Genomic DNA, 13,054 nt, shown 5'->3' with positions numbered 1-13,054 from the left:
TATGACAAGGACTTTGTAGTTGCTTTAAGATTCACATCTTTTAAAAAGGTGATGATACTAAACCAAATCATCTCCTCACGTGGCCATGGCCATTTTAATCCATCACATAAACGTGTGTCAGATTCCACCCGATTATTCTCAAGGACAACATTTTTGTAATAGATTGCATGACTGGCTAAATAAGCTACAGGTAAAAAGTTAAGATAACTTTAGCCCCCGTACTTATTATTTTGGTATCTATATGATGCCAGCCGCCCACATGCTATATTAGGATAAGTGTTAGCACACAGAGAAAGAAAGAGTTTTCATAGAACTAGGAGTGTAGGGGATCCGCCACAAGGCAGATGGATATTGGGAAAGTGTTATCCAACTTCATCTTATCCTTTTCTTCCTCCGTCCCCAAGTGGCTGCAAGTTGCAACCAATGAACGCAAAGACCTCTCATCTCATCGCTGTTTGCCACGTTGTTATAACTTGGAAAGCAATGCAAACGAAATTATCTGTGTCCACCTTCCTACTTGTAAACTTCGTTATCACCACAACCTCGATGTCATCTTAAACTACTACTTATTATTATTATTATTATTTTATTATAAGAGTCGGAAGTAATATATTAAACCACACCACCTTCCACTTCCAGTTTAACTTGGGGCTCACGTGACGTAAACGAGCTCGTTCTGCGAAGCTGGCTCGAAGCAACGGGGAGTTGAAATGGCGCACCATTTTCCATGCTCCTTTATTAGATCACATGCGCTAATTGCACAACTCCCGAGGGATACGAAAGGACGGGAATAAGGATGCCCATTAATTTTGCTCAACTAAATTGGTATTATAGGATTTTTAATAACTCTGTTATCATGATTAGAGAAGGATATATTTTATTTTTATCTGCATACATAATTTATTGGGGAAATCCAAATGTATTAAGATATTGTTGAGAGGACGGAAAGTTCCAGAACTAATAAATCTACTCCAAACTTCTCTCTAATCACCAGATAACTACCTCCCTGCGAGCCCTAATTATACGTTAATTTTTCAATATCAATTAACTAACAATTACCTGCTACACGTGGACCCGGCTTGCACCCAGCGCTCTGGACTGAGCCACGTCATTGAGTTCGAAGGTACTGTCCACCTGCTACGTTCCAAACAAACTCTCCCACCATAGCCCATAGGCCATAGACCATGTAGCAAGTGTCTCTCAAGTCCCACCTTCTTTCCCGTTTCCATCCGCCGTCTCCATCTTCCACCACGGTTCCACATTTTGCCCTCGAATCCGCTCACCTACTTACCTCTCTCACCCCCCACTCATTTTTGGATCTATTATTAGTTTTGTGACTCTTTATACACACCAGCGGTGACGGGATCAGCACTCATCCCTTCCACTCTCAAAAGACTTCTTATCTCTTTATATATAACCCCCCTTCCTCATTTCTCCATCGAATCTAAAACTTAAACCGTCCCCCTAATCTCCGATGGCTCTCGTCCGCGACCGCCGTCCTCCTCACCTCAATCTCACCCTCGAGCTCCCGGACTCCTCCTCTTCCTCCGGCGCCGCAGCCGCTGCCGACTGCCGCCTCCGGTTTCCTCTTCCTCCTTTGCCTCCGACGGCCTCGACCTACGGTGGAGGAGGTGGCAGCGAGTACCGGCTATCGGACTTTGAGAAGCTGGAGGTCCTCGGCCACGGCAACGGCGGCACGGTGTACAAGGCCCGACACCGGCGGTCTTCGTCCCTCTACGCACTCAAGCTCCTCAATTCCCCCTCCTCGTCCTCCGGCAACCGCGCCGCCGCCTCCCGCGAGGTCGAGATCCTCCTCCGCACCGACTCCCCCTCTGTCGTCCGCTGCCACGCCGCCTTCCCCACCCCGTCCGGCGACGCCGCCCTAGTCCTCGAGCTCATGGACGGCGGATCCCTAGATTCCGTCCTCCGCCGCCGGGGCTGCCTCCCCTTTCCAGAGCCGGCGCTCGCCGCGATCTCCGCCCAGGCTCTCCGCGGCCTCGCCTACCTCCACTCCCACCGCATCGTCCACCGCGATATCAAACCCTCTAACCTCCTCATCAACGCCGCCGGCGAGGTCAAGATCGCCGACTTCGGTGTCGGCAAGATCCTCCGCCGTTCCCTCGACCCCTGCGGCTCCTACGTGGGCACCTCCGCATACATGAGCCCGGAGCGATTCGACCCGGAGTCGTACGGCGGGGACTACGACCCCTACGCCGCCGACGTGTGGAGCCTCGGTGTGGCGATCTTAGAGCTCCACCTCGGCTACTTCCCCTTGCTTCCGGCGGGCCAGAGACCCGACTGGGCGGCGCTAATGTGCGCCATATGCTTCGGGGAGCCGCCGAGGATACCGGAGACGGCGTCTGAGGAGCTGAAGTCGTTCGTGACGGCGTGCTTGCAGAAGGAGTCGGGTAAGAGGGCGTCGGTGGAGGAGCTTCTCCGCCACCCGTTCGTCGCCGGCAGAGACCAAGCCGAGTCGGAGAACGCAGTCAGGGAGTTGCTCGCCGAGGCGGCCGAGTCGTCGTGAGTCGTGACTCTGATTTTTAAGAACTGTACATAGTTTTTGTAAAGGATTAGTTCGTTGCTTATTAATTGCAGAAAAAGAGTAGCCATTGGTTCCTTTCTATTAGTTCACTTGATTAACTCTTTCTTAATTACAACAACTTTTGGGGGTGGTTAACATTCCAAGACTCCAACAGTTGTTGCTGTTATTACCAAATATGCTCTTTAATCCGAATTAAGAGAACATGTTCGTTTAATTTAAGAGTGCCAATTACTCCATGGGTTTGAGATTGCTTTACTTTGGACATCTTATTTTCCAGATAATTACATCTGTACTTCCCGGAAAAGATCCATGCAACTCTTGAGCAAGTTTGAGCATATAATATATCCTAATGTGATCTTATCCTGTCGATATTTAGAGGTTTATATATATATATATATATATATACATAGCTAAGTATCAAAAGCATATTTCCATGCTACATTGGTCTGACTTTAATTTGGGTGATTGACTTTTGTGAGATATAACTACAAGCAATGAAGGGCCAAGACTACCCAAAAGACTACTACTCTGTAGTTACCCACCAGTCTGCCCAAGAGGAGGAAGGGTTATGGTTGATGACAATAGCAAATGCAATGGTTAATTTTCACTTGTAATTTAGAAGAAGAACAACAAAGCTTCTTCTTATTTTCAGAATAAATAGAAGCAAAATGAATATTATATCTATGCTCCATCTCTTAGATTCATCCACTCTATTAAAATCATTTTAAGGATTTGTTATTATTATTTTGACAATATTATTCTGTGCATAGCAAAGTATATTTAGCATCCATGAGTCTTCCTTCATTTTCATATAAACTCTCTAAATATTAAAAACCTTTCATAATTCTTTATTCATAAAGTGTCATGTAACTCACACATAATTAAATTTGTGACTTTTATACTCTTATTTTTAGAGAAGAGAAAGATAGAGATGTTAATAAATTACAATATCATTATACATAATATTATAGTTTAGAAGGTCTGAATAAAATTATTATTTAACTTTTACTTGATAAATATTATATATATATTTTTGTCAGTACTTCATATTATACTTGCACTATTACTAGTAACTCTTGCTTTCTATCACTTGATTAATTATAGTTGCCATCCAGAACTAATATTATAAAGGATTTATTAGTGGTACTGATAATAGTTAGAGATAGGACAAATGGAAGGGCAGTAAGAAATAATATCGAACCGTAAGCCGTCGGGCACGACTCCAATAGGTAGGGGCAAAGGGGCCCAGTCGGAGGCCGCCGCCGGGGTCCGCATGCGGACGTTCTCTTGCCGACGGCCCAGATTTATTTTTAATAACCTCCCACGTTTGGACACCGTACAAATGAAACGACGAATGGTGCGTCCACGCCAGCCGATGAGCTCAAAGCACACGTGTCGTCAGATCAGCTGTGACACGATCACTCGATTAGATTAGTTAAATATATATATTTTTTAAGCTCGTTATTGTCGTAAGGGTTGTTGTCGTGTGATGGTGGAAGCCAGGTAGGTAATGCGTGATGGCAAAATTGAATAGTTTATAATTCAGCCACTTAAACTCGTAAAGGGAGGGATTATTTATTTATTTATTTAATTTTATTACTACCAGGATTGAGAGAGAGCATTAAAGAGCCCTCTCATTTTCAAAAAGATCGTCGTATATTTTCTCGGATGTAAACATTTTGAAGGAGTATAAACTAATGAAACGAAATGTCATGTCATGTCATGTGGGTGAGATGGCAAGGAGCTTGTCTCCTCTATTTTTATTTGTAATATTGTAAATGGGTAATACCAAGAGGTAGGGAAAGAAAGCCAAGAAGATAAGTTACAAAATGATAAAACGGGGATATTAAAACAATAAATTTAAGAAAGCAGGACGGATGGGGATGTGACAAAGAACCAACTTTCATACTTTTCTTGGGATAAGATAATATAAGAGGAGAATTAGTTAAGAAAGATCATGTCATCGAAGGTGATGGTTGAAGAAAAGAAAACGATAAGAAAAAAAATAAGGTAGTGGTTCAAAATATGGTCCTCCTTTTTTTTTTTTCTTTCTTTTTTAGAAAAAATAAAAAGGTTACGTAAGCGCATATGCGCATCCGGGGAATCGAACCCCGGTCAGTACCGTGGGAGGGTACTATGATACCACTACACCAGATGCGCATCTTAAGATTAGAATGAGAATTCTCTAATCCACTGTTTTTCTATAATATTTCTTAATTATTCCATAAAAATGATGCCCAGTCCCATCTTCATGCATTCAAATATTTGGTTTTGGAGTGGTTGGTTTTTTTAAAATTCCCCCAAATATCCCATACAGACAGCACTTTTAGTCCATGAGGCAACCCAAAAAAACTTGCCACAAGTACTGCTACCAAGCTTTATTAACTGCCGATTGCAACAGACTCTTGGCATTCAACCTCATACAACAATGTTATTGCTTGGGCACTCTCTTTCAGTATGTGATCTAACAAAGTGCAAATGGAATTTTCTCAAAATACAAATACATACAGAAAGGACTTCGGGCTTGATAAGATATATGCAGATAATAATGTCAGTTATCAAAGTAACAAGACTGAGCAACCATCGCTTGCTATGAATAAGAAACGATCAACTGCACTCTGTCATCCAACACTCACTGTGCAAAACAAAAAAAAGAAAAAGAAAAAGAAAAAAGAAATGATAATTAAACTAATTTGACCAATAACATGAAGCCACTTGCATTTTGAACTTTGAAGGTTCCACAAATTCAGTTTTACCGGGTACTGGTGTTTATCGGATTTGTTGTGGATAGCCTTCAAAATTTCAGAATCAGTTGAATATCTTCACTTTCCACTGTTCGAGCTTCGGTTTATGACATGCAGAATGATACCTTCCATATCTGTGCTGGCACATCGTCGTAAGGCTTCAAAAGCAGCTTTCCTGTGATAAATGATTGAATTAAGATAAGAAAGAACATTATACTGTAAAAATCTTAACTCTTAAGGAAAGGAACGATATTCTACAGAATTATGCAAATTAAGATGCTAGATATAAGCAAAATGTAAATACTGAACAAGAAATGTCATTCAGTCAACACTTGCAAATGAAAAAGGTAGTTGTATTATTAATTAATAACCATTAATCAAATTTTCAACTGACTATGTATCTTTCAGATAAAGTTTTATAGGAAATAAGGTTAACATTCATAAGCAAAAAAAGGAAAAGGAAATGCTAACTTATATTCTGAGAAGATACTTGTAATATACATAGAAAGGAAAGCAATAAGCTCAAATCAATGTTAGTACTTATATTCTGAGAAGATACTTGTAATATACATAGAAAGTAAAGCAATAAGCTCAATTCAATGTTAGTAAGCCTTGTCGTCTTAAGTCACTTAGATTTGCTTAAAAATAAATAAATAAATAAATAAATTCCTGCCTAAACATAACGGGTGTACTTTGATTTGGCAAGTATTCTTCTATTTGACCTCTTGATAGACCAACTTCTTTGGAGGAGAAACATACCAGAAAAAGATCAAAAGAAAAGCACACCATAGACCACTAATATTCATATATTGAAGGACATATAACTCACCCATTTCAAACATTAAAATATCTAACAGCAGAAGGTCATCTTCAATGGCTACACTGCACTTTTGGGTAAGGTAAAAGGCACCAAAAACATGCAGAAGATAGCAACACGATAAAGACCCCAGAGACTAATAAGCTAGCTTGTGATTTCCATCCATCACAGGTGCTAGATCAATCCCTCCTTCATGTTCATTTGGAAGAATAATCTTCTGTGGTTCTTCCATTTGAATCTCCTGCTCTGGCAATTCAAAGTCATCAATTGTGAAATCTGGAACATTCAGGGATTGAGGATAACTTTGCTCAGAGTACTCAGGAGGAGGGCTAGCCAAAAGCTGTTCAAAATAATCTGTCAGAGCAAAATCTCCTGCTGACAAAGCTGGGCTAACCCCAGTAGGCTCACCATCCGTATACAAGTTGTTGACCTCATTTGACAAAGGCTGCAAGTTGCCCGACAAATCAGCATCTGATTCTGGTGGCGTGGCTGAACTAAAGACTTCAGCCATGAAGGGCTGGTACCTAATAATCTGGCCATCAGAAGAAGGTTCTAGACTACCTATAAAACCATCTTGACGATCAGTAAGGCGTCTTTTCTTGTTTGCCTCAGGCCTCTGTCTGTTATTCACATTCTGCTCAACAAGCTGAGCCAGAAAACTGGGATTCTGAACAGCCCTAGCTAGAAATGACACCATCTGCTGCTGGTTTTTTTCCATTCTCTGGAGACGCAGTCTCAGGCTTTGTAATTCAAGGTCAGTGGCTTGTTGATGTTGCCTGAGTTTTACTAGTTCCTGCATGAGAATAGTCTTATCCCTCTTAAGTCTCTCAATTTCCTCAGTGAAACCAAAATTCCCAACTTCCACACATGCATTGACGGATGTATTTTTTCCTTGCAACTGTTGCAGCTGTGCGGCATTATGAGAGGGCTTTCTCCTTGTAATAGTCTTCAGCAGATGCTTTTGTCCTCTTAGAAATCCCTCGTTGGCAAACTCCCATCTATCAGGATCAACTTTATGAAAACCCTGATCAGAGTAAAAAAGGCCAACAATTAAATGAATCACTTATACACTGAAAATGTAAACTAAAGTAAGATAGAAGACCAAGATACTGTGAACATCTATCTTTTCAAAAACATTGTTTGATCATTACAAGTGAACATATGATTATCAGATAAAGGAATTCTTACTAAACATTGTTGTCAATGATTAAGCATTTGAGAAACTATCCCGGATTAGCAGAAGTATCCAATCTTCCTTGCAAGTGAGTAGTAAACAATAACCAATTAAAGCCTCCAGCCTGAGGGTTACTAGAAGTAATCTTCCCCTTTTCTGTCTTTGGTAATGATTGCCAGTATATTTTGTCAGAAGTCTGCAGCTCTAACGAACTACTCAACAATTCCATCAATGTAAATCCACCATGACAAGACTAAACGACTAGTGTTCGAAATCAGATAATCTTAAAGTTAAAATTAAGCCAATTGTCCATACAATTCCTTCAATTCTAAATTATTTAGGTAGTCAAACGCATCAATTGCAAATCTTGGAAGGCAAATCGACATATGCAATACATTGACAAATCATTCATCACAATATCTGATGAATTGTGACAGTAAACAAGATTTCCCTTAAAATACACCCAAGAATTGTCAGAATGACCTTAAAAACCTCAAATTACCAGAAAATTACAGCTCGAACACCATTAAGAAAGAAAAAGATAAGATTAATAACGCAAACAGTAATATTAAGCAGCCGACATATTCATCATCCAAAAACTAGCAACCAGGAAGCAAGAAAATATTCTCGTTCCCACGAAAGCAACTTGCAATGTGCTCTCATGAGTTCATACGTAAAAATAAACACGAAGATTGACACCAAGAAGAAGGATTATGCGACGAATTAGAGGCACTTGCAAGGGAAATCATACATAAGTATTCAACTGGCGAACAAAGCTAGAGAGATTGCTGTGCTTGAAGTACTTGGGGAGGAGGTCGCGGGAGAAGGTGTGGGGATCCCAAAGCACAAAACTGTTGTTGCTCATACTCCAGGACACAATCGCGTCCGTCTCGGGATCATCCACCATATCGTAGCACTTAGTCAGGAAAGGCGGTACCATCGGAGCCACCGCGCCACCGGTGGCAGCGTTTGCTTCCATCGCTGCGAAGGATTGGATGCGTCGTTACGGAGAAGCCCTAATCCAAATTGGAGAAAGAAGAAGAAGAAGAAGAAGAAGAGGAGAAGACGACGACGATGAGGAATCGCGCGGAGAGGATTCGATGAAGTACGGGTAACGTGGCAAGCGGAGTTGGCACCCGAAGTAAATAGCGGGGACCACCTTAACGGGTTCGATCGGTCCGGATTCGAACGTAAACCCGCAATTCGTTAATAGAATTGGATCGGTTCACACGTGCATTGCACGTGCGCAGTGCAGTATGTCTGCAGTTCTTTCTACCGTGAAACAAAACATATATCACTGCTAAGAACAATAAGGACTAGTAAGAGAATATAACACTTGTAGAGTTGTAGGTCTAGAAGAGCAAATGTAGCCAAACATGAGCGATAGAAAGATGATAAGAATGTTTCTGTCTGAGACTACTCAACTAACAAGGTGTAAAATTAACAGCTCTCACTGAAGGAGATGAGAACATGGCCTCCAGAAAATAAGAAAATTATGGTATTGTTAGAATTTTCGATCTGCCAATCCCATGTCGCGAAGCTCCCAGAGTGGCTTGCTTTCTTTTGCATCATCTTCTTTTATGGCTCGTTGAATCCGTTTGACCACAAAAAAGTACTGAAATAGAAGAAAGTGGGCATTAGGAAAAAGAAGAAGATGATCATCTTTATGAAACCTGAACTGCTTTTGTATGATGGAAAATAACCTGAAAAGCTAAAATAAGTGGTATGAAGAGCTTTCCCCTGTTGTTTGGGTTGGGTCCGTCAATCAACTTCTGATCAACCAGGATAGGCTTGCTCCCATTTGAAATAACAACTGTGATTTGTTTCATCAAGTTTGGAATCCATGGAGTACCATCAGGAAGAATCTGTGTTCATGAAACAGATTAATTTTCCAATACATTAAAGTAATCTCAAAACTCATGAGAAGCAAGCAGTGACTAAGAATGGGCATGCCTTTTCACCACTATCATTTGTCTTGCATCTCCCACTGTTCTCAACCAATACCACAGGGATGGTAGATTCCTAGGATAAGTAGGAATATTAGTATATCTTCAGCCAAACAATTGTGGATAAGAATTGTAGTTAGCTTTCTCTAGTATGCAAGCTAGAAAATGAAACAAATATGTTACTTCAGAAAACATGTAGATGATTATGACCCAAAGACTGAAAACCAAATAGACGTAACTGATCTAGATATTTAATCATCATGAAGCATGGAGGACACCAAAAAGGTTTCTTTTGCAATTAGATGTATATAACAAATTTACAAAGAATGTTTATTTGCATATATAGGATACAAAATGGGTTCTTCACAGTTTTATACTGGTTTACATGGAAGGTCAGAACATCGGATGGGTAAGGATACAGAGATTTACAAAACCATTTATGGATAACCATTTCTATGAACTATCATAGAAAATTGCATATTGAACATGGCTAGATAGCAGAAAATATATTGCAAAAGGAAGGTAAAATAGAAAACCTGAAAGGTCAAAGAAACTTAATAAACATATAAATTTTATGATAATTCAAAAGATTATGTCATTACCTCAAACTCTTTCTTCATACGAGCTCCCAGATGTATGTACTTTAAAAGTGCTTCTGATCGCTTCACAAAAAAGTCATCATAATTCAACCCATCTGGTGGAGACAACTGGCCATGGGTCAATACAAGCAAAGATCTCCGCCATATCCCTTTGCCAAATGTATTGGTGATTGCTTTTATGACCTGTCTATCCAAACTATCTACTCTAAATGTATCTAACCGGTCTACGTACAGGAGAACGTCGATAGTCTTGTTTAAAAGGAACCTGACATATAATAGAATGTTAGATGATGAAGCCAGATGAAACTAACTGTTTGAACACATAGTATGAGCAGAGATTAAAACAAAACAGACTGATGGGTTTCTATAATTAAAATATGATAAACATGATAGAGAAAGAGAAGTAGTCACCTCAAGCAGATGGAAAGTTCTACCGAGAAGAAAAAAGTAGATACCAAGAAATCTCTTAATCGAACTACTGAAATCCAATTCCCTTTTCTCATATCAAGTTAGAAAGAGGATAAAAAAGCAACATCACCTAATATTTGCCCTACTTGAAAATCATGTTTATCAGCATGCCATTAAAAGGAATGACCTTGCAATATTCAATTATCAGTAAGTACAATTAAACGAGTGTCTCACAATCTCATGAGACATATCAACAAACATCTCCACGGAAGCAATATACTTCCGTATAATGGTGGCTTTCTGATAATGGAATCAAACAGATCTAATTATTGCACTAACTAACAAGGTAACTCAATTTGCAGCTCATGCAAATGAAATAACTCTATAAAGAAGAATGACCTGTATTTAAAGAAGTCAAATATATTTTAGTTTTGTTTGATGTGTCACCCCGACACATTTTCTTTCTCGTGCCAAATTGGAAACTTGAATGTGCTTCTTATGTTCCTTTCTTCGAGGTTGATAATGAGTGGTCTCCCAGTTGATCATTTGCATCTAATTGCATACTTCTACAAATTTCAGAAGCTAGCATCCGTGACTATACATGCCCTATTGCACATTTTGGTCCAACCCCATAACGCCAAATTGTGGAGCGTATGTAATTGGAATATATATAGGTATCATTCGCAGTGTCACAACGTCCAACATGTTATCATCTGATACACACCTCTTTGTGATCTCTAGAGCTTGTTCATTGATGTATCCACCTTCTATAAGCCCTGGAGTATCAATGATGTTCAGGGTGAAGCCTGCTCGTGATCGTGAGCACATCATGGGTCTCAATCCTTCAGACTACAGAACACATATCAACACACGATAAGTATTACTGATTTTTCAGAGAATGCCTTCAATACCTAAGGATAAGTAGATATTAGGTAGAAAATAAAACCTGGAAAGCACTAACAGTAGCCACCCTCTCCCCCAATATGGAATTCACAGTAGAAGACTTCCCAACACCACCCTTGCCCATCACCAGAATTGTCAATGTACTCATATTCTAGCCAAAAAAGAAGAAGAAAAGAATAACTAAAAGATAAAAAAAATAATAATATAAACAAAAGAAAAAAAAATGATAATAAGGAATCAATTGCGTGTGGCATCTAGAGAATATGAGAAATAGAGTATGGACCTCTTCCTTCAATTTCCCCAATAATTCATGCAATTTGCTCTGTGTCGTAGCTGGGAACTGCTGAATCCCAACCCACTCACGAGCTAATGGCGACGACATACTGCTTCACCCCCGAAATATGCTCAACAAACCTAAAGTAATGAAAGAGGAAGTAAAATTTCGACAAACACATACTATATTGCAAAAGTTTATATGCAGAGTATAAAAGAAGAAATGGCATTCAAAAAAAAAAAGAGAGAAAAGCATCAAAGATACCAAACTTCCAATCTGAGTAACATCAAGTAGGCCAGAAGACAATGATGACAGGGATCGAACTACTTTCACTTGGATTCTTTCCTTTCTTTGTTCAATTTGCATGCACTAATTACAGCGAGTATACGGAAACAAGGAACTAACCAAGTCTAACAAATTTAAGGGACAAAAATGCAAAGATTTGTATCAAAAAATGCTGCAGAATTGTCAGGGGAATGATGGAGGAAATGTGGCGCATTACCTGAGAGTAGTGAAGGTGACAGAGAATCCCCGTCCTCGGAGGAACCAGAGATGGAGCGTTCGCGATTCTATCCGAAACCTAGAGTCCCGAAGCCCTCTGGGAGCTGCTTTTTGGTGAGTTCTTGGCGGAGAGGAGGGAAGCCAAGCGAGAGGAATAGCATGTAACAGGTTTTCGGAAAACAGAGGGATAAGGTAACGCGAGAAAAAAAGAAAAGAAAAAGAGTTTTATATATACAATATTTACTAGAAAATATAATACTTATTTTTTTAATTATATTATATTATACTTATCACATGCAACGTTATATTGAATTAAATAAACATTATAATATATCTAAAGTAACACTCCATTTATAGTATTATTAGAGAAACTACATATTTGTAATCTAGCTCACCATTTTGCATACAATACTCACTTTTAATGATGTTTGATTATAATAATTAAAGTTGGCCCATTTCGATGGTATGATTAGCCCAGCCGTTCGTTACAGGCCTAAGTGGGCCGGTCTAAGTGTTTACACGGGCTCTGGAATTTCTTAAAAAGATAATTTTTTTAAAAAACTTTATTGCCTTTTGTCTATCATTATTAAGCCTTGTTTTGTGTTTTGTTTGACACTAAACCCATGACTTAGATTAGTTAGTCTTATTTTTTAGCTTTAATTTTTTTAAAATTAAATTTGATTAGTCCCTAAATTTAAAGCAAATAAAACGTAAGTGACCGTTGTGTGTGTGGACATAGGATTTTTTTCGGCAAAATCCGGACTTAGATTAGTTAGTCTTATTTTTTTTATTTTAATTTTTTTAAAAAATAAACTTGATTAGATATGAAAAAGATAAAAATATGTTTGGTCCGTGAACCAATTATTGAGAGTCCCTAAACTTAAAGTAAATAAAGCTTAAGTGACATTGTGTGTGGGCGTAGGCTTCTTTCAGTGAAACGGTTTAGTAACTGCATTATTTTTTATAAAAATTATATTTTATTAGTATTTTGTTAGTTTGAAATTTATTTTATTCTTATATAATTTTATTGTATCACCATGCATACTTTTAATATGTCTCTTGTATCTTCCAATTTGATTTATAGAAGGTTCAAATATACTATAAAAAATAATTTAAATATATTTATAAGGATAAAGTGATATAAAT

The 13,054-nt window shown here is 39.0% G+C and overlaps 3 protein-coding genes and 1 non-coding gene across 5 annotated transcripts; 1 reads left to right on the top strand and 3 right to left on the bottom strand.

Moving 5' to 3' along the window:
• The first annotated feature begins 1,429 nt into the window (after positions 1-1,429).
• Positions 1,430-2,617, top strand: LOC140773536 (mitogen-activated protein kinase kinase 9-like). Its single transcript, XM_073116144.1, has one exon. The coding sequence runs from the start codon at positions 1,475-1,477 to the stop codon at positions 2,522-2,524; it is 1,050 nt and encodes a 349-aa protein (XP_072972245.1). The 5' UTR covers positions 1,430-1,474; the 3' UTR covers positions 2,525-2,617.
• Positions 2,618-4,631: 2,014 nt separating this feature from the next.
• Positions 4,632-4,702, bottom strand: TRNAG-CCC (transfer RNA glycine (anticodon CCC)). The gene has a single exon. It is a non-coding gene; the product is annotated as a tRNA-Gly (tRNA).
• A 345-nt stretch (positions 4,703-5,047) lies between these two features.
• On the bottom strand, positions 5,048-8,480 carry LOC140773535 (heat stress transcription factor A-1-like). Of its 2 annotated transcripts, XM_073116143.1 has the most exons (4): positions 8,029-8,480; positions 6,116-7,127; positions 5,299-5,461; positions 5,048-5,177 (listed from the first exon to the last, which is right to left on the bottom strand). In XM_073116143.1, exons 1-2 carry the CDS (start codon positions 8,254-8,256, stop codon positions 6,240-6,242), a joined length of 1,116 nt encoding a protein of 371 aa, XP_072972244.1. In that variant the 5' UTR covers positions 8,257-8,480; the 3' UTR covers positions 5,048-5,177; positions 5,299-5,461; positions 6,116-6,239. The 2 variants fall into 2 exon arrangements, with proteins under 2 accessions (XP_072972244.1, XP_072972243.1); XM_073116142.1 differs by having other exon boundaries at positions 5,048-5,461.
• A 189-nt stretch (positions 8,481-8,669) lies between these two features.
• Positions 8,670-12,094, bottom strand: LOC140773537 (translocase of chloroplast 34, chloroplastic-like). The gene is made up of 8 exons (XM_073116145.1): positions 11,910-12,094; positions 11,417-11,547; positions 11,177-11,284; positions 10,955-11,079; positions 9,826-10,087; positions 9,231-9,299; positions 8,981-9,142; positions 8,670-8,892 (listed from the first exon to the last, which is right to left on the bottom strand). The coding sequence occupies exons 2-8, from the start codon at positions 11,513-11,515 to the stop codon at positions 8,782-8,784; spliced, it is 936 nt and encodes a 311-aa protein (XP_072972246.1). The 5' UTR covers positions 11,516-11,547; positions 11,910-12,094; the 3' UTR covers positions 8,670-8,781.
• Positions 12,095-13,054: the final 960 nt, after the last annotated feature.

This window comes from Typha angustifolia, chromosome 13, assembly GCF_048772165.1.
Source record: "Typha angustifolia cultivar Huaian chromosome 13, ASM4877216v1, whole genome shotgun sequence".
NCBI lineage: Eukaryota > Viridiplantae > Streptophyta > Magnoliopsida > Poales > Typhaceae > Typha > Typha angustifolia.
The sequence above is the reverse complement of the archived record's forward strand: the minus strand, read 5'-3'. Positions and strand labels throughout refer to the sequence as shown.